Source organism: Agelaius tricolor, unplaced genomic scaffold (assembly GCF_023055355.1).
Source record: "Agelaius tricolor isolate 1412-34295 unplaced genomic scaffold, bAgeTri1.0.p SCAF_4, whole genome shotgun sequence".
Lineage (NCBI taxonomy): Eukaryota > Metazoa > Chordata > Aves > Passeriformes > Icteridae > Agelaius > Agelaius tricolor.
The window spans coordinates 31,525,644-31,553,431 of NW_027269264.1; the positions used below are offsets into that span (position 1 = coordinate 31,525,644).

Consider the following 27,788-nt stretch of genomic DNA (forward strand, 5'->3'; position numbering starts at 1 on the left):
ACACAAAAGATAAAAAAAAAGCTGGTCAAGGGTTTAGTGCTGTTCAGCTACCATTTGGCATGCCCATTAAATTACTGCACAAAGCAGACAACAATGCAGATTCAAGCCCCGAATCTTGTGTTAACTTGACTGCATAAAGGGGTCTCCAAGTTTAAAAACAGTTGAACAAAAGAGCCACCATGGAGTGATTAAGACTTATTTGGGTGCTGGAGTGCACAGCTGCTGCAGGGAGGAGGGGGAGAGACAGCACACATCCTCAGGGCTCCCTGTGCTTGGCACAGGTCCCAGCTGAAAGGGAAGGAACTGAGCAACCGTACAGCCTTTGTGTTCCTTGGCTTCTTCAGGGCTGTCCCAGTCCCCCAGCACCAGCAGGATCAGTCCCACAGGGGACCACTCTGCAAAGGGTCTGCCAGGCTGCAGCAGTGCTCCAGTCAAGTGTGCCACACCACACTCCTGCCACACCACACTCCAAATTGTTCAGTTCTCCTGCAGGCACATCTCTCTGCTCCGTTTGTATTTCTGCAGAAGGGCAAGGGGAGAGAAGCCAGGTGGGGGAGTGGTCTGCCCTGCCAACTTAGCAGTGAAATTTATTTCTTCAGCACGCGAACTTGAATGCTCAGCACTTCAAGCACAAACTTGAGAACTCAACAGAGAAAAAAAACCCCTTTGATTGTTTTGATGTCATCAACAATACAGGGGTGACATAGCTTCCAGCAGAAAGATGTCTCGTCCTATAATACTGACTCAGATGTCTTGCTTCCTATGTAACTGATTATCCCAGACTGCTTGTGTTTGCTAATGACTTCAGGAGTCTGTTGAGAGGGAAGATCAGCACTGTAGAAATTAAAAATGGAAGCATCACGTGGCAATATTAACCCAGAAATGAAACTTTTCTTCATGACTGTTATAAAAAAGACAAATTGCAGTGGAAAAATGCCTACTTCCAGGGAGAAGGCAGTGCAGGATTGGAATCAAAACAGGCAAAGTCAGGGAACCATTTACATGATCAGTACTCCAGCTTTATCAAGGAGCTAAAAAATTACTGATTTTTTGTTAATGCCACCAGGAAGTTTTCTAATACCACATTTTATTCACTGTCCTCCTTTAACACAGCAAAGGATGGGCAGATTGACACAGTACATTCAGCTTCTGTGCCAGTCCTCTGTCCTGAAGACAAAATGGTATACTGATACAAGCTGTGTTGATTTTTACTTTTTGTCTTTGAGATGAAGAAACTAATCAGCCCCACACACTTTCCTTTGTCTCTCCTTTTACTTACAATTTTGACAAATTCTCCACTTCTTTGGGACATAGATGGTTTAGCACTATCATGTTTCAGCATGTACTGTTTCAGCATGTAAATGTCACAATCACAGCAATGTATCATAATTTTGTTAAGTTTAAGAGAAATCTTGATTTAAAAAATATTCTTAGTGGTATAGTCCTATAAAACTGAATAGAAACATTTGAAAGTCGGCAACACTATGTCCTTAAGGTCTTTTCTTACACTATTAGCTTGAAGCTTTTGAAAATGATTTTATGCTGTTAATGTTAATGTATGAAATGTATGCTGTTAATGTATGAAATGTATAATTAAGGCATGTGTATAAGACTTCCAAGCAACATAAAGTAAATCCAGATTATTATTGAACTTCCCATGTAACCTGAATATATGCACAATATGAGTCTTGGAGCTACTGACTGAGGTTGAGAGTTAACAAAAAAAATCAGTCTTAAGCATGTCAACATATAAACTTGCTTCAGGAGTCAGGTCCTGAAATGCATTTCTTTTCATTGAAAGCATTATGCTAATTGTGCCAAAGAACTCATTCTTACTACTCTGATGGCTGACATCTGCATTTGAGTCCATTTCTCTTTTCAAAGAATAATACCTTGTTTTGTGTCCTTGTACCAGAAAGCCTTGTCAACTCATTGCTAGAAGAAACTAGAATCATAAAGATATGTTAATCAAATCTCAGTAATAAAGTCTGATCTAAGTTGTAAACTCAAAACTTGCCCAGCCAAGCAGCCTGATTTAGCTTTGAAAGGAGCCCTGCTCTGAGCAGTAGGCTGTACAAAATTACCTCCAAGGATTTTTCCATGGCTATTTGAAATCCAGTTAATGACATAATATTCTGTGCTTACTCTTTCTATTTCTTTCAAACATGCATCTTACTAATACAATAAGTCTAGCAGAATGAACATATACACAATTTACGTGGTTGGATTGAACTTCATATATATGTAATTTCTGTTTTCTCTCTCCTTTAGAACTGCATGTTTAATGCAAAATCTTACAACTAACAGAGAAGTAAACATCCTTATGGTACACATCTGTGGTTTAGGAATGGTGCTCCCCAGTTCAATGCCCCCACCAAGACTCTCCCAAACCAAATTGTCATTCACTGCCCCCCTTCCCCTAATGCTTCCCACTCCAGCAGGATGGAGAGGAGAATTAGAGCCACAAAGGGTTAAAATCAGGTTGAGGTAAGAACAATTTACTGGAAACAGCAAAGTGATAAGAAAATTAACAGTAACAAAAACCATATTAACAACAAAATGTGTAAGACATAGAAGTCATTTACATGGAAAGCCTACAAGGAATCCCAACTAGCTCTTCCCCACCATGCTTTCTCCCATCCAGAAATCTCAGTCTTCTTGGAAGAGAGAGTCCCTTAGCCTGTCCCTGGCAGTGATCTGAGGTGATATGGTGTAACATCAGGGTCTGGCCACCCCCACTCTCAGCTGTTGCCAAAGATTTACCCTGTCCTTGGCCAAAACCAGCACAATCACCTACACTGCCCACCAGAAAAAAAACAGAGGCAGAACACCAGAACAACTTGCCTCAGGTCTCTGCTAAAATTTGGTTAAATCATTGCATTGGGCATCTTTGAGTGAAATTTGCTCATACAAGTATGCTTCTGCATATAAATACCACTAAGCACATGCACCCATCATTCCACTAGAGCTTTACAAGCTCTGGTTTATATTTGTAAAAGTCCCATGACTTGGTACAAGTGGGAATGCTGAGGCATAGAAGAGATTTGCCTTAGATGAGAAAACAAATAGCAGAATGAGTGCAACACACTTTCCACTTACGTACCACGTGAGCTGTTTAATAGCCTTTCATACATACCTAATCTGAAGGCAGCTGTGACTCCTTACAAAGCACAGGACTGTATTGTCTATACTTCTAAGGTCCATGAAGCTTAAAAAATCAAATATGATGGACCAGCACGCAGAAGCTCCAGAGTACCAAGGAATCCCGTGACAATTCCTCTTCATAGCTAACTGTGTCAGCTTGTGTGCTTAAGATAAATTGCTGAACAAGGCATTTTCTTCTGTGCCAGGCTGAGTATTCTCTGAGTTTTGTTTCCTCTCTCCAGTGAACTGGGCTCTTTTTCAGTACACTTCTCTGTGTACTGCTTCTAAAAGCAAACAGTAAGTTCCTAGCAAATCAAGCTACAAATTTGCCAAGATGAAAAGACATTGATGCGATTTCCTCCCTATTTGTAACAAATACAAAGAAACAAAACTAAATCATTGGTAATGTATATACTCTGCTACTGCCTGGTAATGGCCCTTTTAATCCTTATCATTTTAAGAGCTGATCTGTACCTAGCTGGTCTTCTGGACTTTCATTTATAGTCAAACTTGAAAACGGTATTTAATGCAGCTCATACATTAATGGCTTGTACTGAGAATGATTCCCTCCAAGAAGAATTAATATGGCAGCTTCTCCTTTGACTTAAACTGATTTTATGCTCTCATCTTCAATGTATTTCTCCACTTTTAGTATTAATTTCTGAAAATCTTAAATATCATAGCATGTCCTCCTGCCTGATTATCAGTCCTTGATCCTTTGTTTCAACAGATGGATGAGGCATTGCACGCTGCCCTCAGAAGAGGACTGGAGACTTTACATAAGACCCAGACTTGCTGACAGGGACTCCTCCTTCAAGGAGCACCTAGGGATGTTGCTGCAGGCCTAATGGAGGCCTCCCAGACTTTGTCTGCTTTTTTGGTTGCCCTACATTTTGCAACGTGAGCAGTGGGGCTTCTGCATATCTTGCTTTTGTTCCTGGATTTACCCATGTGATTGCTTCTGATTGTTATGAATTTGGGCCAGATTCCTTCCTATGAACTATGGCTAACACTAAAGACCTCATTTTACAGCATCAAAGGTCTTCTCAAAAACAACTGAAAGAGGAAGTGCAGGCAAAGGGGAAGCTGTCACATATTTAAGCACACCAGAGGTACTTGAATAGTCTCTGATGAAGATTGAGCTTCTCACAGCAGACCCCTAGCTCAGCCCTGTCTCTTGAGGCAGATAGTGAAGCTCCACTTCTCCCCTACAGGCCAACAGGCTCTGGAGATAACTGATTTACATAAGTTGTGATTATTTCAATTCTTCACTGATTCATTAATGTGATTGTTAGGCTCCTAATGAGCAGGCTGGCTGTGTGACTTCCTTCTATTCTGGAAGGAATACTCTGAATTTAAAGGCAGTTTCATTTTCTCAGTTGCCCCTACAGTACCATATTAAAAAACTGCTACTTAGTGTTAAATTAACTAACTGCTACTGAAGTGTCAGATGAGAAGAACAAAATGAATGTCAGGTCTAATTATTAAAGCTATACGTCACAGCCATTTGCAGAGGCCTGCTCTGGAGTGGATCCTTTTAACTGCTGAGCACAGAAAGAAAGCATTGGGGTAGCTCCTAGTGAAAGTCATGTCTGTTATGCTAATAGAGGGAGCACTAAACAGCCTTCTGACAGAGATTCTTGATGGTCAGCAAGGGACCCTTATGTGATATCATGTAATTGGGACCATCCACTGCTTGCCTGTGACACTCAAATTACAAAGACAGCTAACAAAACATTAGTTCTCAGCATTCAGGGGGTATTTGCATCTGAAACATAAGATGGTGAAAAATGGCTTTTTTGAGTGGTTTTTCTCTCAGATGGATGCACTACATCAAATACTGAACTGCAGTTCTCATGACACCATTTGAATTATGCTCTCTGTAAGCAAGAAGTTTTACAACTTTTCTTTCTCTGCATTCACTTACATAAATTAAACTGGCAGTGGAGGCTGCCAGAAAGACAAAGGGCTATGAAGAAATTGCTCTTTATATGCTACAATCTGCCAGCTACTCACTTCTGTCCAAGCAATTCTTCAAACTCTATTTCTGAGACAAGATATAGGTATGCTACAATTACAAAATCACCAGGTTTTACCTGGCACCAGAAATTTGATAATGTGTGTGGATCACAACCAAAAACTTACACATAAATTCAACAGACACCATCCACCCTCTGCCCCTAAATGACTTTTACTTATTCCTCCACCAAAAAAAAGTGGGGGGAAGAGGGGCAGTGAGTTGAATGCTGTCTAATTAAAGAGTAATCAGTAAAACCTTGTAGTAAAACCAGAATGACCACATTGCTCCTGTATGAATATAGCACATGTAACTTGAATTTTGTACTGAGGCTTCATTAAGGATCATTATTTGTATAAAGTTAATAGGATGAATTTTTTTTACCACTAGAGGCACCAGCCAAAAAGTTAGTTTCTAACAGCATTTCTAACTTAGACAGTAGCAGCCACAACACACTATGGAATTATAATCTAACTTTTAAGAAAGTCTTCATTTAAATGCACATATGACCTCTCATATTTAAGGGTCCAAAAAAGGAATAAGCTGTCTAAACCAAATCACACTTCTCAGCTGCACACATCCACAAAGGGGACATTAGAACATGCAGCACTGTTTCCAGATGGTTGTGGCATTGACTGTATTCAATGATCAGCCTTTCAAAAATACTTTCACTGGAAAGAAACAAGTGTTTTGAATGTTAAGTTAAACTTTTTACATTGCTATCCACCTATCAGCTTCAAGTATATGCACTGACATTATGATAAAACATTTCCATGTATTTTGAAGTTTGACTCTAGAAAAGGATCTAGGAAAAGATCTTCTTAGGAAGGAGGTAAAAAATTACCTTAAAAACACGTAGTTTTTCTACAAAGGACAATTTGCACAGCAAAAATCCATTTCTGTGAAATGTGTTTTTCACAATCATTTGTTTTGATTTAATGCTTAGTGTTTCCTATCTTCAAGCAATTTATTACATAGCAAAGAGTATGTTAGTGAAGTTAGCTTTCAGTTACATGTTTAGGTTTTTGGGGTGGGGGGAAGTTTAATGTATGATATGAAGCATTTTCCCCTGCTTGACAGTGGTGTGGAAGTGTCCTGAGCAGGGTTGTGCAAGGAGAATTAAGACAGTTATTCTTTCCACAGGCAGTCTTTATTTTAGATGTTTAACAGCCTGGATATTCAGCAGTCTGATTGCACAGCCTGTCTGTCCCTCCCCTGCTCTGAAGAATTTTTCATCAATATGGGCAAATTTCAAAGCTCTTTCAGGAGAGGAAAAGCAAAAAACCAGGAAGCAAGGAATGTATTAAGTTGGCTTCAACAGAGCAGACCAACCTCTCCAAACACCTTCTTCCAGTAAGTGACAATACCAACCACTGTTGTGAGGCAGCCCAAAGAAGGAACACGAGCACATTTCTTCCCAGACATGCTGTGCCACACCTACAGAAAGTACTGGCAGACCTCCACTTATATCCAGGTTGTGAAATGAAGCGAGGTTCCGCAGCTGTATGCTTTTTTCCTTTATCTGAGGACTCTCACACTATTTCTTCCAGCCTGAGTTTTTGTTTTTGTACTTCTCTTATCTAGCAAGATTCAGCACCTACGTAAAAATAGATAAATGCATCTCTGCTGTTTCAGGAAAGATCTGATTGGAAAAAGGTATGTCCATTAAAAGTGTAGGCAAATACAAGTTGGGTTGGAAAAGTCATGTTGTAGCTAGCTGTAGAGGAACAAGGTGCAGAAGAGGAAGAAAATCACATGCACAGCATCAATTCCCTTTATGTTAATTTCCCTCTGAGCAATAATGTAAAATATTTACAGTGCTATAAAAACAAAGGCAGATCAAATAGGAGGCAGAAAATAACATGGGGGCAGAGGAAGTGTATTAAGAGAAATTTGCATGTTTACAAGATTTAAATTTAGCTTTGCAGTCACACTGGCCAGCAGACACTGAACAGAAATAGGCAGTATTTAGAACCAGAGGGCTTATTAATTTTTCTGGGAAGCAAATACTATACCATTACCTTGATACTACCTGAACAACCACCTACAGTCATATTTTTGTATCTGTAAGTAGAAAATTCTTCAGGAGGGATATAAAACCAACCTAACAATAAAATCTGACCAAAGAGGTTATTAATGTCCCATTGCTCTGGGACAAGACTGCAGCAGAGGAGCTGAGACTGGGATGATGACTGAGAATTCCTTCAGTGGACACCAGCACAGCCACAGGGTGCTGCTGTAGGAGTGCTCAGTATGGCTATACCACCTTCACTAGATGCCAAAGGAGTCATAGAACAAGGAGTAAAACAGAGTCAAACACTTGGAGATGGCAGGGGAAAAAAACTGTTAAAAAAGAGAGGAAGGTATTTGTCAATGCAAGCTGGATCTCTTTTTACAGAAGGAATCTCTGACCACTATCCAAGCCTGCTGTGGAAGTAAACAATGATTTCATAACACAAAAATGAAGAGGGGCGGGAAAGAATAAACCTAGTGAGACTGAAAACCAAACAACATTTGCAAATAAGTACAAGTACAAGCCATCTCGTATCATCTCCTGCTACTATCTTAAACTTCCCACTCCTCCCTCCTGCTATATGAAGCCATATAAATTTTATCTGGTAAAGTGTTAAGTCCCCTGTAGACTACAGGAGTAAATTTTGTTTCTCAAGGCACTATTCTTTGTTCAGCACATTGGAGTAAAGTCAGAAAACAAATTCCTAGAGTCCACAGCATCTGTAAAAACTACCTCAGGTTCCCAAAATAGGCTCGAGTTGCTACATCAAATAAATATTAACCTCAGGAAGAAATGTCTTTATTGGTCTTGCTGGTCTCTCCTTATACCATTTGGTATGATACTGGTAAGAGAAATGAACTTAATCAAAAAAAGTAGAGCTGTTCTGTACAAAGACTGGGAAGGCAGAGCATTTTGCCTGTAAGTAGCTGCCATGTGAATTTATAATTAACCATCTGACGGAGAATTATGTTTTATTTTATAACTTCAGAGTATTCAGAGTTAGGAGTTTAACTGAAAAAGCTGAATTCTACCCCATAATTAATGAACCTCACATATTACGCAGCTATGAAAGGCACTTTATCCCAAAAGGTACTTGGTAAAATTGACAGTATTGCTAGCCAGAAATTATAGAGGCTCCCTTACATCCTAATCTTTGCAAGACAATTTTGTCCACATGAGTTCCAGATATCTTAAATGCCTGCAGTCAAGAGTTGCCAGAGATAGCTGGTTAGAAGCTTCAACTCCCCGCAGAGTTGTGAAGTTGCTAGAAACAACTTATTTTAAATCTCCACAAGTTGGCAGCTGTCCTCCTCTGTTAATAAAGGAGTCCACAAAACAAGAAGACCATTAAGAGAACAGACCCCAGCTGTAACTGCAATGAGAACAGGCATTAGAAGCAAGCCTAGGAAGTGATCCAAGTTCTGACTCAATGATTTTTTTTTTTGTTACTATTTTAGAGACAGGATTGATTGAGAATGATTTAATATGTCATCACTAAAGCATAACCAAGAGATTATTACTGCTTCCAAATTATGTTTTAGCCTTGAAATTGCATCCCTCCCACCATAAGCAATTTTTTTCTTACCTTGAAGGGGGAAGGATTAGCAACAGTCAAATAGCACCTCATACTACAAAAGTTATGGGGAGTAACTGCCAATAGCCTGACACTGCAAGGACCTCACTCTCACCTGGCAGAGGAGAGCTCTGACCTGTCTCCATCTTGCACGTCTGCCAGTGCTGCCTCTCAAAATATTGCAGCAGTAGTTGTGTCATTTTAGCTTGTGTCAGTCCTAATTTAGGAGATCAGCTGGGCTTCTCCGACAGGAAACCCACACTGTCCATTACTCTGTGTAGACTATTACTCTCAAGAAAAACATGTTACCTGACAAGTGTCTTAGCTGCCTAGAATGCTGCTGAAATAATTGAAGAAATACTTCATGATCTGGCTGGCAGTGGTAGTGCAGCCTACTAAAGCTTTCAACTTAGGAGGTACATCATTTTACTTCAGTGCTAACATAATAATCAAGAACAATACTTTAACTGCTTGACTCATTTTATTTTTATCCCCTTGGCTGCATTTGAGTTTTACAGTGGTTTCTTAAAGATTATTCCTTCTTGTAGACCTCTAGGAGGTAACAGACAAGACTGAAGCAATTGTACATATAAAATTACTTATGTTTACAAATTTTTGGCAATCATAATAACCCGTTTTATCCTATTGCCATTGCCCCAATCATTGAAAAAGAGAGTGTACAATAATTTACATCTGAAGTATTTCAAAGTGCTTGATAGTGATTTTCCAATAATTATTTACAAGTGGCCTATAGACATATGTACAGGTGTTACAAGTTGTGGCTGGAATATGGCTTTCTATGGAAAGTGCTTTATATTTGGTCAGTGATGTTACTGACTAACCAACCCAAGGGTTACTGATAAAACTGTAACCACTAACAGCTGAATTGTTATGGACAGGTATTTACAGAGTTGTTAAGCTGTAGAAAATAACTATTTACACAAGTGTTCCATAAATACAGAAAGTATCTTCTTTCTTCCAAGAATGGAGGAAGTCCTTCAGCCACAAACCTGGTTACTATCCCCAAAGAGTGTAAGACACAAGTAAACTGAAAGTGATTGTTGATCCAGTGCTCACGCCATATCATCATCTGTGCTGACAACAGATATCTGTAAAAAAGTAAGTACAAGTTAGCTACAGCTGCACTAATAGAAGACAAAGCAACACACATCATTGCTAATTCTGCAGGCTAGTGATCACATTCAGCACAGATTACTCCATCCTAGGTACAGACACTAGCTACCTACCAGAACTTTAACCTTAATTATAGGGTAAAGTTGTCAGTGGATTCAGCCCAGTAGTGCCTGCAGCCAGCAGCTATCAAAAGCAGAGACCTCTCCTAAATTCAATTCAGGTATCATTTGGCAGTCTTCCTACTCCAATTATTAAACCTGGAGTCTCAGACATAATAGGTTTACTTACTGCAGGGTAGGTGTGTCCTACTGAACCACTGTGTCTTCCAATATCAATTGTGAGGTCCTCTTCTGTGGTTTTTAGGTAAACTGGATTATCAAAATTCATGCTTTTCATGTTCTTGTGCTGCCAGTTACGCCACATGAAGTAGCCAGCTGCTGCAGCCATCATCAGCAATACTGCAAGGAGATAAAGAGATTGCAAACATGGAGCAGAGTCAGGTCAAGCTCCTAAGAGTGGCTTGTCCCATGACATAGGGTCCAAAAGGCTAGTAAATGCTCTACTCACCAGCAGGAAGAATGATCCAAACTGCTGATGTTCTTCCAGCTGCAGTTACTTCAGAGGTTGTACCACTAGTGTTGAATGCTGCATGAGAATTTGACGCAGTGAGCTTGCATACTGACAGGCTGGCAGATTGTCATATGCAAGCATTTCCCAAACCCAGAAGCTCCTATTTGATTAGCTTCTCTGCTAGAACAGCCTAACATGCTTCATCCTGTATTAGTTGGAAGCTTTCTTTATTGCTTGCCTTTTCTGAGCACTCCTGGGATTTCATGGAACCTACAGATTCCACACTGTCCTATGCGAACTAAATCTGTTTAACACATGCTCCAGCTGCTACACTACACAAGTGATCTGGCCTCTGTTCTCTACTTGCATGCAAAGGAAAAAGCTTCCACGTGGGCTAGTTGGTCAGTTTGCATTTAATTTCTCTAATGTTTAGCAGTGTGAGTTATTGGGACCAGTACCTCCAGGAACTAGTCCAACAGTTGGAGATTTTTCTGTTGTGCTGGTATCTTTAGTCTCAGTGTAAGCCACAGTTGTTCCAGTACCTGAAACTAATTATAGATCAAGAACTAATTATAGATCAGTTAATCCTGAAGTTCTGAAATGGCTTTGCTATGAGAGCCATGGTAGTGAAGGTTCAGCAGATGGCAAAAATGATCATGCAGGTTGTTAGCTTAACTGGGAACACTGACTTTAACTATTTCACTAGCACACCCTCAGCAGAGAGTTTTTGATGAAAAGTAGTTCCAAGAACAAGGCCAGGCAGTTAATCAGGAATGAATTACAGGCATTTAAAGTCACAACAGTCACAAGCCATCCCACCCCTCGCACAAGGTTTTCTGAATAAGATTTTAGTTTTACAAGTTTACTGGTTAGGTACAGCCTTTGATACCCATAGCAACCTTTTAGAGCAGCCAAGGGAGGCCAGCATCCTGGGATTTAGCACTCTGTGGCAGTCAGAATCAATATGCAATACAGTCAGTGGCACCTTGGAGTTCCTAGTTCCACTCCACAGGACAAAGCAAGCCTGCTGCATAGTCAGTAGTGACAACTCTAGTACAGCAGCATGCTCATCTGGACCGAAAGGGAGGTACAAGCTTCCTCAAGCAGCAACATTAGCCAATCACCTTTTGATCTGTGTATTAATAGGTACAGCCATGTTAGTTTATACCCCTGTTTTGTAAGAGGCTGAGTATGTTTTGTCCTTGTGCTTGCTGTCTGCAGAAAGCCATGGAGGTACAAGATCTTGTTGCAAATGATGATGATGACGCAGAAGCAAAGCATGGACTTTGAACAGCACCTACAGACTCTAAGGGCCATATTAATGCATAAGGACCTCCCCTCCAGGATTAATTACATCAGATTAATTTTAGCAAAGCTGTAGCCTATAGCGCTGTATTTCCTTCCCCCTAATGGTTCAATACTCTCATACTCCTTCCCCATTCATCCTAGGGAAGATCTCAGTTGTGTTACAGTACCTGTACATCTCAGACCATCCTCCTGCAAGAAGTACCCAGCAGGACATGCACAGGTGTACTTTGGAGAATGTTCATTTATCTGAGGAGCAGGCAGGCACAGGTAGCTACAGCCTCCATTTGCCATGTGCTCTTCACACCAGTTCCTACCTGTTGGTACAGCAATTCAGGAGTGAACAAGAGTAAGCCTTCATGCTCCAGGTGTGCAGCAGAAGTATTTGCTCAGTAATTGTTTTAGTAAAATTACATGTCTCAGCTGGTTATAGATTTATATCAGCTCTGCCCAAGAAAGACCAATTGCAACTAGACCTCTCAACCCCCATGTGGCTGCCTATATCAGAAGCTCCAAGAGCAGGAGTAGGAATGGACAGCTGTACAGTGAAGGGATACCATTTGCCACCATCCAGGCAGGGCAGGCTTCTTACAAGTATGCACTCACTTAACTATAAACTGTATTGAAATTACCTGAAGGCTGAACAAGTTCATGATACACAATGATGTCCTGTGCATCATTGAGGTTGTTCACAAGGGTAACCAAATCAGTTCCAGTAAATTTGTTCGCACCATAGACTGCCTCATTCTCTCCATCAATCCAGTACACACGGTCCTAGAAGACAATGTCATTGCATCCCATTACCTCCATGACGCTTATCAGCCCCATACCAGCAAGAAGAGGATCTTTGACAATGACTAAAGGAAGTCATCCTTACCTCAAAAATGGTTAGAGCAAGAGGATGAGGAAGGAACATATGTGACTTCAGCACAATTCTACGATCCTGGCCATTCAAGTCCACACTTGACAGCATGTGTAGTTTGGAATCAAGCCAGTACAGGCGGCTTTTTACAAGATCTAGGAGGGGGAAAACACCAATACATTTAGTGTCCACATGGAGGAAACCTCCAAAGCTCGCTGCAAGAATTGAAACACGCACAGGTTTGAGAATGGTGGCAGTGTTGCCCTAGTTTCTTACCATTCCAGCATAGAGAGGGCTGCTGCAGTGATGCCTATGTGGCCTGTGCCTCAACTATAATATACAGCAGTTCAGGAAAAGTTAGTATTTCAGTATCTGAGAAGTGTTGATGCCTGTTGCAGTGTCTTCAGGCATACAGAAGCTTCCCTTTCTTAGAAGCTGAAAATACTTCTCTGAAGAATGACCTTGGCTTTTGTAGCAAAAAAATTGCTTAAGCTCCAGAATACCTCTGGCAGAGACAAGTTCAACATACCTAGAGCAATTCCATTAGGCCATTGGATTTCTGTTGTCACAAGCTGCTGTCTGTCAAATCCATTCATTCCTGCTTTTTCAATTTTTGCTGGCTCACCCCAGTCTGACCAGTACATAAAGCTGTGAAGCAGAATTTATGTTGTATGATGCACTATAGTACTGTGTAGTATCACTCTTTATTATGACCAATAACTAACAAAGGCTACCTAAGTCAGTTATCAGAACATGTAGTTGGTAGGTGCACTCTTTTAAAAGAACCTGGACAAATACTCACCCAGAAATAGGATCTACAGCAATAGAAGCTGGCTCTCTCAGCTCAGAGAGGAACAAAACCTTTCTTTTTGTGCCATCTAGGCTAGCCACTGAAATGGTCTTTGCAGTTGAGTCCGACCAGTAGATGTTCTTATAAACCCAGTCAACAGCAATTCCTGCAGGGCTGTGTATGTTGTCCAGGATTCTGATGTGTGTTCCAACTTTATCACGGGTATCAATAGAGGCACTGGAAGACAAGAATTACTTGCTTTCAACCACTTCCACTGCAGATACTATCCCTTGGCACACCTCAGCAAATACTGCACAAGATTTCAGGCAGAAGATGCATGTGGGACTTTCCACAGAGTGCCTTTTGTACAAATGTAGCAGAAGTTACTAGGAAGTGCAACAGGCATACACATTGGTAGCTGTGGGAGTTTGCATCAACTGAACTTTGTCTTTAGGACACCAGGAATCTAGTTTTCATTACCAGAGACTAGAGAAATAGCTTGGGTAAAACCATGGGATGCTTTAGGGAAGTACACTAGGTTCAGAAGCTAAGCCCATTTACCTGAAGATTGCTTTCTGGCTGAAGTCTGCCCAGTAAAGCTTTTGCTCAGCAATATCAGCATCTAGAGCTATAGAGTTTCTTAGCTGCTCTACAAGCTGAATGTATTCTTTTCTCTCAAGGCCAATCTTCCTTATGTCCCGGCGGTTGGTGAAAATTAGACTTGGTTCTTTCCCTGTGAAAAGAGTTTGTTATCTGTATTTCTGGATATTCAGTCACATACTTTTCTTTTACAAAAAGTTTTAAGAGTCATCATGTTTAGTATTTGCCATTCCACACTTGCTAGCAGATGCTGACAGAGGTCTTGGCTGTACCATACCTCATCCTTTTCTCCCTCCACAACTTGATGGGGAGGATCCTCCTGCCCAGGGAGCAGACACAAGCAGTTTATGTCAGGTGGCTTTAAGTACTGTATCATGGCATCATTTGAAGTGTTAGTAGTGATCAGTAACACCATAATAGCTAGTGATCAGTAACACCATAATAAAATCCACAGTAGTATAAACAGTGCATCATTTGCTGACTCATTTTAAAGTGGGGATATGAAAGTCGTGTCAACACTCACCAACTGCCTTGCACACCCCAGTAGCAAGATCCATCTGATAGCCACGGCTACATTCACATTTGTAGCCCCCTTTCAGGTTGATACAGATCTGACTACATATACCAGGGTTCTGACATTCATCAATATCTGTAAAAACAAAAATTTAATTTATGCTCACTTCCAATGTCACCAGTAGAGTCCATGTTAAACTACTAGATACGTACCTCCACAGGTTCTCCTGTCCAGAAGCTCAAACCCAGCTGGACAGTCACATTCATAGCCAATAATGAGATCTCTGCAGATATGAGAGCATCCGCCGTTGTTCACCAGACATTCATTGATGTCTAGAAGAGAGAATTGGCCACTTCTGAGAAGGCATTCTTGTTTACTTTTATAGTCTTAGCCATGGAGCACTTCTCCAGGTACACATCCACTTTCTAACAATGCCTGTCACATCTGATAAACTGTTCTGGCACTCAAAGTCATATACAAGAGAACCCCCTCAAATTCACGTTCACTCAGCTACCAGCACTTTCTCTGTGTTACAAGCAGGCAGCAATAAAGATTGAGGTTCCTGAAGCTTCAAGTGCTTTCCTGACTACAAAGAAATCATCCTATCAGCCAGTTTGGCTAAGATAAAACTAGCCTATTAACTAGTTGCAAATTTGCCACCAAGAAGTGCCAATGGGCATTCCAGCTGACATCTGACAACTCAGAGGCTATATCTAAGCATATCTAGTAATCAGCATTGTGCAAAGAGTTTATTCACTTACTACACTCCTTGAGGGGCTCATCACTCCAGTCCTTGCAGTCTCTCTGCTGGTTACACACTTTATTGATATCTATGCATTCTCCACTTCTGCACTTGAATTTGCCAGGTCCAGAGCACTGAATAACTGACATAAAGAAGATTGTGAGGGTGACTCCCAACTTCAACAGATATTCTGCAAAGACTTTATTCTTGCTCAGTTCCACACTTACCATTGTTACAATTTGCTTCATCTGTGCCATCCAGACAATCTCTCACACCATTGCACTGCCTAGTCCCATGAATGCAGTTCCCATCTTCACATCTGAACTGGTCTGGTCTGCAGGTCCGAGAAGCTGAGGACACAGTCATTACAGACTTTTACTCCTGAGGTTTACTGAAGCAAAGGAAATAAAAGAGGAGTCAAGCAGTACCTCCTAGAGAAGGACCAAGTGAACTTACGGCAGTTGATTTCATCACTTCCATCCTTGCAGTCAGGATCTCCATCACAGCGCCACTTTTTGTGGATACATTCACCTGAGCCACACTGCACCTCACTGGCAGAGCACTTCACAGAAGGTGCAGGCTGGCGGCCACATTGCTCTAGAGACTCATCTGAGTGGTCAGAGCAGTCAGCATCATCATCACACACCCAGCTGAGGGGAATGCAAGTCGAGCTCTTGCACTGGAACTCATGAACTCCACAGGTAGGAGGTGCACACTCCAGCTCATCACTACCATCACTGCAGTCATCTTGACCATTGCAGACAAAGCTCTTGGAAATACATTGCCCACTGCTGCATGTGAAGTCTGCTGGACTACAAGTCACATTGCCTGGGGTAATGGGAGTAAGAGAGATTAGTACATTGTCACAAGAAGGCTGACTTTTGTGTGAAGATACTTTGTCTTTCAGCTGCTAGCTGACACAATATCAGCATCCTGTATAAGGCAATAGGGACACCTAAATGACCACCTACAGGACACTTGAGTTGCACAGACCATCCTCATTGCCTTTGGGTATTGTAAGTGATAGGCATCAGATTAGAACTACTGAGTGAAAATCACCTTCTGAAGTAGCTAGGCTGTCCTGCACTTCAGATTGCAAGTCTTTCAGAAAACAGGGTCTAACCCTGTGAACCAAAGACAGAAGGTAAAAGAAATGCTAACTCAAGAGTATGGACTAAGATTAAGGCAGTCTGATGGTCAGCATGTACTGTAATTTGAAATTAAAGTGTTTTGTACTGGTCCCCAGGACAGCAGTGCCCCATTTGCTTGGACCAGTAAGGATAACAGACCAAGATCTTGCATGAGTTGATCCTGTGGTTAAGCACACCCATGCAATTTATGCAGTACAAATTATGCTGGTTTAATAGCAATGTAGCTAATAGCTCAGAATGCCTAGGCTCATAGTTTTATCAGCTTCATTAGAAACACTGTAGATTTACTTGTAGATTAAGGCATTAGTTTGTTGAGTAAGATGGCAACTCCACAGACACATAGCAAAATTTTGGAGATCTGTGTCTCATTAGGTCATCCACGCAAGGTGGTTCTGATGGAAGCCAGCCCTGTGGCTTTGGTTACAGCTAGTATGTCTCAGGACACCTCAGAAAACTCATATGTATGCAAATTCTTTTGAATAAGCCAGGAATGCTGGCTCCAATGCTGCAATGGCAGCTTTACTTGCATACCAGCCTGAAGTTCCGTCTCCACCACCCCAGCCACCCAAACATCAGAAATCCAGCTCCACAGATATTTCAGGTTAGGACTATAAGGTAGATTAGCCACGCTCTTTGCTAAAAGTTGCTACTACACTTTTAGGAGACAATTTGTTAATGTAAGCAGCAATTTCAGGAACTCTCCAGAAAACAAGTTCTGACAGTTGGCTTGCCAAGTGACTAAACATACCTATGGCTACTGCCAAAATTAGCAGAGAAAAAAAACCCACACATTAAAAAGCTTACATTATTGTAGCTCTTAATTTGGCAGGATAAAGGATTGTTACAAAAAGTTTGCTTTAACTAGCTGCAAAACAAGATTAATGTAGGAGAGATATTGATATTATCAAAAATTTATCTTCCCAGATGTACTGCCCAGGTAGCTCCTTTCCAGACAAGTCAATTTCAAATAGAGTTATGCAACCGTCATTTCTCTCCTTACCACAATTCTGTTCATCTTCTTCACTGTCACAGTCTTTTTCACCATCACATTTCCAGGACACTGGGATACACTGAGTTGACTGAGGACCACAGCTTATTTCATTTACCCGGCATGTTCTTGTGTCTATTGAAAAAAAGTTTTAGTTCAATCTAGGAGCCACTGATCTTGGGTATCAGCATTTGTGCTGAAAATTGAGACTGAAAGGCTTCAGTTGCAATTATTTAGATGCCAACATCTGTATAAATGGATGGAAAAGGCTATACTATTCTGCAATGTTCAGTTAAAAAAGATATTCCTAATTCCTAAGAGATTAATATTTTAAGGGTACCTTTGTAGTGTTGTAGCTTTGTGATTGCATGCTGATTACACTGTAGCAGCTTGAGCTACAACAAGTAGTAGTAGGGAGGAGTAATGCCAAAGTGCACTAGGACTTGGGCTGAAATATTCCCCACTGTGGATCCTACTGATACAGGAAAATGACACTATCTATACTATAGATCTATACTGCTTGATGAGTTATGATACTTCAGACCAGAGCCTTAATCCTGAGACCTCACAGTCAAGCCTCTGCACTACTGCTTCCCACACCCAACAGGTAGTCAGATACCCAGTCCCTACATTAGCTCTGTAGTACTGGGGCTGCACTTGCAAAGCAGCTGCCTTGGAGAACAGCAATCACTTGGTGGACAAGCCACAGTGACAGGCCTATCATGTTCTCCTTGCTGCTTCTGACTGTGGGGAAAACCTGGTACTTGCTATCTCTTACCAGTGCAAGTGCAAGAGTGCCCACTCAGTTCTGCATCTTTTTAAGCAGTAAAAAGTCTCCTCAGGACCATGACAAGGCCAAGCACTTAGGAAGGTGCTCCCCAAGACAAGTTCATCCCTGCTTCAGGAGGAGAGCCAGACTGCAAGCAGGCAGGAAGTCAAAATGCTCCTCCCCAGAGGCCTGGCTACACACCATGCCAGGTTCACTTACGGCACAGTTCGGAACTCTCATCAGACCCATCCTCACAGTCGGGATCCCCATCACACTGCCATCTGTTAGGCACACATTGACCACTGAGGCACACAAAGTCAGATTCGGCACACGTCTTCTTCACTGCAAGGGAGAAAAAGACACTTGTTTAGGTACCAGAGCTTAGCTTATTTATTGCTAACAGGGATCAGCTTTGCTGCCCTAGAAAGTTATTCCATGTCCTTGGTTTGTGGATGCCTGGTGTTGCCCCCCACCAACCTAGTAAACAGTGCTGTTGAGTAGGAAGTGGTCAAATATTTCTCTGTGTACAGAAAAGCATTTACATTCATCTAATCAGGCACTGAAGGACCACTATTGCTAAGGAGACTAAGCAGGTTAGTTTATATTAGCCACTGCTTTGAACAGACCTAAGTTAAAATAAGGTCTGCTGATATTAATATTTAGGTTTTGAACTCTGAGTTTATAGTCAAGGCATTTGATTTGTCATTACCGAAGCATGGTACTATGTAACTCTAGGGTAATAGTTTAGGCCTGCCTGAGGAGACTGGCAGTTCAACCACATCAGTGATGGATATAGAGTATACTTTGCCTGGTCTCCAAGTAAATCTAGTCATCTATCTTGGCTTCTATGCCTGCTTAAAGCAAGGGTTGGCAGCCAAAGCCAGACTTAATGTTTATAGGAGACACAGCAGAATCACTTCCACATATAAAACAGGGCTTTTAGACATGGAATAGCCAACAGCAGAGTGCTAATAGCAAACATTTTCTATTATGTATTCAAGAAACAAATGAGAACAGGCTTATATTCTGTTCCTGTCAGTCATCACTCTCACAAGTGAAGAATTTTGGTCACAAGCTTTGTCTCAGTTGCCAATTTCAGGAGAGTTAGATAACACTCAGGAAAATTCAATTGCCTCAGATGGGTACAAGGAATCAATAGTGGTTATTCTAAGAAATTTGTCCTTGTGTTCCAGCTGCCTGAAGTACTGGGCAGGAAAGTATCTCTCCAGCTATCTACTGTTAAGTCTCCACTTCCAACTAGCAAGTACTACTACAGAGGTATTATTCTGATTACTTACCACAAGCACTCTCATCACTGCCATCTGAACAGTCTTCATCACCATCACATTTCCAGAGTTGAGGAATACAGCGTCCATTACCACATGCAAACTGGGATTCTTCACATTTTGCTCTTGCACCTTCAATGAAAAAAGGAACCTACACCTCAATACTGTTAAGCAATACCTTCTTGCTTTCCCCACTGATCAAGAAGCTACCCAGCCTAATCAAGAGCATAACATCAACACAAAACCAGATCTGAGCTCCAAATTTCTGCAATCACCTTATTCAATCATGAAAGTAAAGCCAAAAGCTTTCCTTCACAGTACAAGAGCAGAGTTTAAGCACCATAGCCGCTCACCTGCCAAACAGCAGCAAACAGTCTCAGTGTTATTCTCACTCAGTTTTCCTCTTGAAGGCAGGGTCAAGCTTACAAAAATGCGTACCCACAATTACTTTTGCTGCCTCGCACCTAGCATGACATTCTCAAAAACTCTTCAAACTTTAAGCAAACTGGGTTTAAATTTGATTAATGTCAAGCCAGATTAGCATTTCAATGCTCTGCTGCTAACACATTACAGCAGAATCCCCAAGACATCTGTAAAGGTAGCTTAGATAACTGCTTTGTAGCTGAGCAAGTTTTCATGCTTTATGTTACCCCTCAAAAAGTGGCATCCAGAGACATTCCTTGGTATACATCAAAAGAAGTGTGATGCTAAAAGAGCAAGGTAATTCATCACTTCCTTCTGGAATGAAGTCCATTGTCTCACAACTGGTAAGTCTTGGTTTGCTAGTATGTTTGAGTAAGGTACTGCTTTCTGCAAGATCCTTAGAATGCATTTTCCAGTGTATCTTCAGCTCTACAACTGTATGACCCCATCCCTCAAGGGAATGTGCTTTGTCTTGGAAGTTCTGTTATAACTGTCACTAAAAGCAGCAGCCTGCATCTTCAGCAGCTAAGCCAGAGCTGTTCCACTTAATGCACACAGGCAAGTGTGTAAGACTGTGCATCAGCATTGGCTGCACATGCCCAGAGCATGATGCAAGACTCCCGATCCTTCTTGGTTTATTGCATCATTTAGTGAGAGTGCTTTGTCCTGGCATTCAAAGGGCATCAAATTTTAGTAGACTATTATTTGCTATTTTTATATCCTCTCAGTATGACATGCAAAATGCAAGACAGTTTCCAAGCAGAAGGAAGGTACTCAGCCATTGTACATTATATTGGCTAGCCATGAGGCGTGAGGTATCAAATGCTGGACAGGACAAGCAAGAACATGAGCAATTCTATCTGCTGAATGTCTCATGTAAATCCATGAGCAAGGATGTGAAAAAGCACCTTACTGAGTTCTGCTAATGTTTTAGTAGTCTTACTGGGGGAGTAGAGCAGTAAGCCAGTTGTAAGAACAAAGTTAACAACTTTATTTATGGGAACTGTGTTTAAAAAGTACCAAAAATCAGAACATCAGTTATTGTGTATACTGTTTCCATTCCCTTGTTTCCTTTTCTGGTTGGGAATTACACCAGCATGTGCTTTCTAATAGCGTGGCTTTGTAAAGCTCCTACTACTACTTGGTCATGAGCTGCCAGTCAATTAGCTTGCCTTGTGCTAGACAGCACACCCAGCCACCTAAGAGTGGGAGTAGATGCCACAATTAGAAGCTTGTTGTAAGCCTGATACCTTGTTGTCCAGCAACCTCTAAAAGAAGGTTAGAGTTGTGGGCCCTGGTGACATATTTCAGGTTTTACTGTACTACTGCATGAAATAAAATATGCAACAACTGACTCCTGCTAGTTTCAGGACTTCCTCATCCAGGCGTTCAGAGTGGGAACAGTCAACCTTTCCCAAAATAGCATACAGAGATATTAGACTAAGCCTGCCACTAAGGAGATCCCAAAATAACTCCATGGCCCTTAGTTACTCTGTTTCAAGCTAGAATAACCAGAAAAGGATTGCTAAGGCTGCCTAGTACATTGTGACTTACAAATGTAACACCATTTTTGATCAAATGCTACAGGGAAGCTACACACAAGGCTAACAGAAACCAGAGCTGAGCTTGGAGCAACAGCTGTAACTTTACAATTACAATCCTAACAACAAACCGTTCCAAGAATATATCATTGCTTCTGCAGCTGATACCAAGTCAAATGTCAGAGCAACTACTTTTAGCCCACAAACAAGTAAAAAAAATCGACAAGACCTAACATGTACACAGGTGCACAAAGATAGAGGTCAGCATCTGCTACTGCTTCTGAAGATGTCTGTCAGACTCTAACAGCCACCTGAAATGAGCTCCAGCTAAGATGGTTAGTTACGGCCAGTAACTCTGATCCCCTGTCCTACAACAAGCACCATTCTACAATGCCAGGTAACCAATTTAGTTAGATACTACCAGTCTAATCCACTGTTATTTGAAGCAATGGAGTCATACCTCAGCTGCAGCTTCATTCACTAGACACCTAATGATTTTTGGATCAGCATCAATTAGCCACTAATGTAAAGCTTCTCTTTATGTGCTCTTCTTACAATAGAAGCACCTTCACACATTTTCTCTTCATTGTAATACATCTTAGGCTGAAAAACGTTGAGAACGGTAACATCAGAGCCTGTGATTGCTAACACATACTATTTTACTGTTCCCCAGATAACTACTTACTAGAAGCAGCAATGGGTGTAGGGTGAAGGAGCACAGTTACACTGGCTACCCAAGTTAAACTACCTTTCTCCATATCTCTGCTATCACTGTTAGTCTCAGCCCCTTAAGCAAGTTGCCAGATTACTTGTCTGGGCAGCTTCAAACATGTGACACTTGTGTACTGTCATCTGACACCAAGTCCCAGAAAAGCTTCCAACCGTGATTGGGAAACCTTGTAAGAGCTCATATAGGAACTAGCTTAGACTTTTCCCAGACCCTGGCAATTATAACTAGTAGCAGAAGAAAGCTGATGGGGCCACTAACTCAAATTGAAAGAACAATCAGAATAACTTGGTTAGCTAGCCTACTAATTACCATCACTGTGTATCACTTGTGATGACTTCTGAGCACACTGAAGTAGCACTTTCAGTGTCAGCCAGCTTGGTCTTTCATTCTACAACTATTTAACCATGTCTGTTGTGACCAGGCATGTGAGCAACCTACAGGACTGGGAGACAAGAGGTGACTAGGCAGACATTTCTCCTCCTTCTCTTTGTATGAATACTGGATACAACAACATGCTGGCAGGGCTCTACCCAACATACCTGGTGTCTGAACTGCCGCGCGCTGTTATAGGAAACACTAGCAAGATCAGACGCTTAGGCCTACATCAGGACAACAGTCAGGAGATTTAAGAGCAATACGACAATGCAGACTTCCAACTGCCCACCTCCTACCTAGGAGAGCAGGCTGAAGCTCAGCTCCTCAGGGAAGAAAGGAGTCAGCCAAATGATTACTACCCCCACTTAAGAGTAAAATACTTTTAAACGACCATCCAACTGGCTCATTGTGCAGGACCCCTGCCAATACGGGCAAACAGCTTCTACGCCGGGCGGCAGCCCAGGAGCTGGCCACGAGCAGCGCTACTGGCGAACGCCCAGCGCCGAGAGCCTGGACCCGGCGCCGGCAGGACCCAGCCTTGCCACCAGGTGGAGAACCCTCACGGTGGTTACCCCAGACCCTGAACTAGAGCCATGCCAACACCGCTGGATAACACAAAGCCTAAGTTGCACCGCAGTTTGACAGCACCTTTAACGCCGCGAGCTTCCCAAGCGCTCCTCTTTCGCCCTCCACAATAGAGCCCCAATCCTCCCCGACCCTCTCGCGTTATCCTCAGCCCCTCAGACCCTCCTCCTTAGTATCGATCAGGAAGGCGGGCCCCTGCCGCAGCGGGCGGGGGGCTCCCGGGGCTCGGTCTCCCCTCACCGCTCCCGCCGCCCGGGGTCCCGGGGGGAAGGCGGCGCCTCGCCCGGCACGGGGGGCGGCGGGGCCGACGCGGCGGCAGCGCCCCCCTGTTCACCTGGGCCCGCCCCGCTCCCCCCGGGGCAGCGGGCAGGCAGTCCGAAAGACCGGGAGAAAATAAAGAGAGCGAGTCAAAAGTAAAAGGCGGTGGGAGACGGCATCGCCGCGGAGGCAGCGGCGGGAGCCGCCCCGGCGGTGCGGGCCCCAGCCCACTCCCCCGGCCCCGCACTCACCGTCGGCGGCGGCGCGCAGGCAGCCAAGGGCGAGCAGCAGCAGCAGCGCCCAGCAGCGCGGGACCCCCCTCCGCTCCGCGCCGCGCCTGCCGCCGGCCGAGGCGCTCGGCTCTCCGCGCTGCCGGTCCAGCCACATCGCCGCGCCGGGGACGGGGTGCGCGGGCAGGCAGGCGCTGCGGGCGGGGAGCCGAGGAGTAGAGGCGGCAGCCGGAGACATGCACGGGGGGAGGCCGTCCCCGCGGCGCTCTTATAGCAGCCGCCCGGCCGCCCTGCGCGCCCGCTAGTGACTCACGGCGCCGCGCCGGGCCCCGGTTGGCTCGCCAGCACCGCCCGCCCCCGCTGCCTCCTCCGCGGCACCTGCTGCCGCCGCGGCGCGCCCGCACACCGCTCGGCGCGGCTCGGCGGGGCACGGGCGGCGCGGTGAGTGGCGCTGCGGCGGCGCGGAGCGGTGAGGTGCTGCGGGCTGAGCCCCCGCGCCCCCCCGCCCGGCCCTCCTTCCGCAGGGCGGGGACGGGCACGGTGCGACCCTGCTGCCAGACCCTGCACCGGGGCGGCGGAGCGCGCAGTCCCGGCGGGAGAGGGTCGGGAGGCGCGGCGGCAGCGACGGCTTTGTTTCCCCGGCGTCTCCCCAGAGCCGCTGCTGCCGGCCGCGGGGAGGGGGGATGCGGCTCCCCCGGTCCGGGCGTGCCGGAACCCGCGCTGCGCCCGGGCTGCCTCCGAAGAAGCTTTTCTTCCACGCGGTGCTCACCGCCCCATGCGCACATGCTTGCGTGTTTGTGCGGTTCTCCCCTCCCTCTGTAGCGGAACTTGATTTACAATGAAGCAGACGCGGCTGTAGAGGAAGAAAAGCACTACTTCTGCTTAATCCGATCGAAGGATCGTAGTTAATCAGTAATTTTACAAAACCATATGTCAAAATCGTGTAATTACAAGCTTAACCTTTTATTTAAGGAGGAGAATTGGTAGTTCTACGCCACGTTTGTAGCGTTTTATACATCCAATTACCTCTCGGTGAAATATACATAGAGAAGAAAGGCTGGTAAAATGCAAAGTTGCGTTTGTACATGGCACCCTTAGAATTTGAAATTGTGCTTTCTAAAAGACTCTGATTTTTTTAAAAAAGTATTTTTATAGACCTGCTAGTTCATGGTGGTATTGTGTGCTGTGTTTTTAATACTGTTGTGCAGATACAAACCTCAGCAAGCAGCTCCATCCAAAAATGATGAAAAAGCTGCTTCCTGTTTCTTCCCTTGGAAATGAAGTCTTGATTTATTAGCCTAATACTTTAAGTTTTCTCCAGTAACATGAATGATTCCTCTAGTGAAGCGAGCATCTTTGATTTCCCATGTTTCCTCAATGTCATAACATATTTCTTTGTGTGTTATTTGCAGAGTGAAGCTCTTTTTGATTCTTATCTGGTTGTATCATGACTACGCTAAAGACAAACCATACTACTGCATGAATAACTTTGCAGTGGATTATCTCTTGCAGTTCATGTAATGAATGACTGCACACGCCATCCAAATGGGCAAATAGCTGGTGTATCAGAGACTTTAAAAGATTTTAAAAAGTCAAGATTTGTTTTAGTGTAACTGAAATACATCTGAGGATTATATTTCTCATATGTATGTGTAAATATGAAGAGAGCAGTTCCTAGTGTTTGCCTTCCTACAGCTCTTCCACTTCATGGCCTCAGGGGCAAAGACTGCTTTCCCAGCCTGCCTGGTATGTGGCATCAGATGCTACAGCCTTCTTGCAAACATATGCTGCTTCAAGCAAGAAAAATCTTTTGTGTACACGGGGGTTGACTGGGGTCCTCAAGAAGGCGGCTTAGTGTAAGTAGTATGTTGAAAATATAATTCCCCTTGCAGATCTACAACACAACATACTGCCTTCAGTGCTCACTGCTGCATGATCTGCTGTGCTTTGAGCTGAACAGCATTTTCATAAAGGTCCTGCTGTCATTACAGAAATATTTTATAAGCCATATCCTGATATGCAATGCACAAGAAGACTCTAGTCATGGAGAAATGAAAAGCTGGACATACTTTAGTGTATCCTGGTAGCTGATGGCCTTCCTTGTTTGTCTGTAGAAGATACAGGTTTACTGGAGGGAGAAGAATAATTCTTTGTGCCCTGCATTATGGCTGCTCCGTAATCATCTGCACTTGGCTTTGTGATGGGGGTCCAACTTTCTGTCTGGGATTTACTTAGCTCTTCGCACACCTCAGGGTTTGGACTCCAAAGTAGAACTTGGTATAAAGTAATGTTTATGATTTCAGCTATATTAAAGTGCTTGAGTAAGATCATGTATGAATCTTACAATCCACAGGTTTTGGTGGCATCTCCACAAAGGGATTCCAGACAGAAAAGTTTTCTCCATCCTTAACACCATCCTTACAGGAACTCTGTTCAGGGAAGGGGCAGGAATCAGGATGCTATGAGATGGTCTGCAAGATGAGTGCCATCTGCACTGAGGTTTCATGCTTTTGCAGCAGCTATATTCTTTCAAAGGCTTGCTTCAAGTGGGAATGGAAGGTAAATTGGGGAGGTCTGCAGTGTGTATAATGAATACAGAGTCATTTGTTCATACAAAGATACAAGCCAGAATATATCTGTACAGGAGAATAGAATAAAATTGTGGGTTTCTGTCTGTTAAAAATATCCACATGGAAGAATAACAGTCCTACTGTGCTAGTGATAATGTAGGAGCAAAGCACCCAGGATGGTCTAAGGTTTGGGAAGCTGCTGAACTTTGTAAGGAATGTGAGCTGACTCTTGTATTTGTAACTCTTTTATTCATTTTGTTGGAGAAAATGCATTAACATTTGTTTGTTCCCATTAGTGACCTGCAGTCTTTGTTTTTTGCAATATGTGTTTGAATTAAACTTCTTCAGCTCTGGGGAAGTCAGGAAGCTGCAGACAGCACGTGGATAAGAAAGTGCACAACCTCAGTACAGAGAGGGAGTATGTAGAGAAACCTGGCATTGCCACCTCAGTTAAGCAAGTTCCCATAGTCAAGTGGTATATGGTATTGAATATTATGCATAATTGTTTTATTACTGCTGATTGTTTTTAGCAAAGTCTCCAAGTCTCCACCCTTTTTTCTGGCTGTAACTGGTGAATATTCTTGAATATGAGATGTTCCCTTGAAAAAGCTATAAAGTACTGCCAAGAAGCCAAGCAAACCACTTAGGCATTTCCTTCACCTTAAAACATGACGCAACAAGAAAAGGCATCATATTACCTGTCCTTTTGGGAATTGTGGCAGATATGGGCTCCCTGAGACTTTACAACATCAATTCGCTGGTTAACGCATTTGGACTTACAAAAAAATGGATAAGTGGTCCCATCCTTTGGTTTGGATCCTTTGGGATAATTAATTTGCTTGTTGGTTGTAGAGTGTAAAGTCAGCTTACAAGAAAAAATAAAGAACAAAAAGGACCTTCTGGAGTACACGTAACATGAATTCAGTGTGTTTTGTTCCTTTCTCTTATTACCTTAAACACCATATAGCCTCCATTTCTAAATGAATTCCTGAGGCACTGGGATTATTAATTCAGCCTCAGGTCTTAAATCAGTGGGACTTTTGCCTTCGGCTCCTTTGGTGAAGGACATGAAGTGAGGATGTGTCTACAATATTCAGCCTAATGTAATAAAGAAAAGGAAAGCCTTATGGGTAGAAAAAGCAGCAGCTATGTATGATGGGATAACACCCTGCCTTAGGATCAGTTGCAGAAATATTTTCATCATTGTGTGTTGACATTAAAGACTGCTTTTGAGATTGCATGCCTGAACTTACAGTAAATGAAGGAGGTGTGTTCATGGCTGTATTTTAGATGTGCAGAGCCAGGATCTGTATTACTGACTTCAGAGAAGTTGTACAGAGGATGAGAGAGAGAGAGAATGTGTCCTTTGGGAATAATTTAAAATAGGTATGTGCATGAATCCTGATTCATGTGATTGAGTGTCTGTATCTGAGGGATAAATTGGCCTATTTCTTCTTTTTTAAAGGCTTCTCTACAAACTGTGTGAAGGTTTATACCCTGGTTAAAAAGTCCTGCTCGTGTCCATGTTCTGTATTCTGTCTGCAGCTTTACACAAAAAGAAGGGGAACAAGGAAACACATACACAGCTTTGCAGTAAAAATGCACCATTCCTCTGTT

General features: G+C 42.9%; 1 protein-coding gene across 2 annotated transcripts; it reads right to left on the reverse strand.

Moving 5' to 3' along the window:
- Positions 1–2,477: 2,477 nt before the first annotated feature.
- VLDLR (very low density lipoprotein receptor) lies at positions 2,478–24,365 on the reverse strand. Of its 2 annotated transcripts, XM_071425125.1 has the most exons (19): positions 23,623–24,365; positions 19,472–19,591; positions 18,393–18,515; positions 17,417–17,539; positions 15,722–16,093; positions 15,493–15,615; positions 15,285–15,407; positions 14,736–14,855; positions 14,533–14,658; positions 13,971–14,142; positions 13,422–13,646; positions 13,149–13,267; positions 12,635–12,774; positions 12,390–12,531; positions 11,928–12,074; positions 10,911–11,000; positions 10,450–10,527; positions 10,171–10,340; positions 2,478–9,857 (listed from the first exon to the last, which is right to left on the reverse strand). In XM_071425125.1, exons 1-19 carry the CDS (start codon positions 23,837–23,839, stop codon positions 9,822–9,824), a joined length of 2,766 nt encoding a protein of 921 aa, XP_071281226.1. In that variant the 5' UTR covers positions 23,840–24,365; the 3' UTR covers positions 2,478–9,821. The 2 variants fall into 2 exon arrangements, with proteins under 2 accessions (XP_071281226.1, XP_071281227.1); XM_071425126.1 differs by lacking the exon at positions 10,911–11,000.
- Between the last annotated feature and the right edge of the window lie 3,423 nt (positions 24,366–27,788).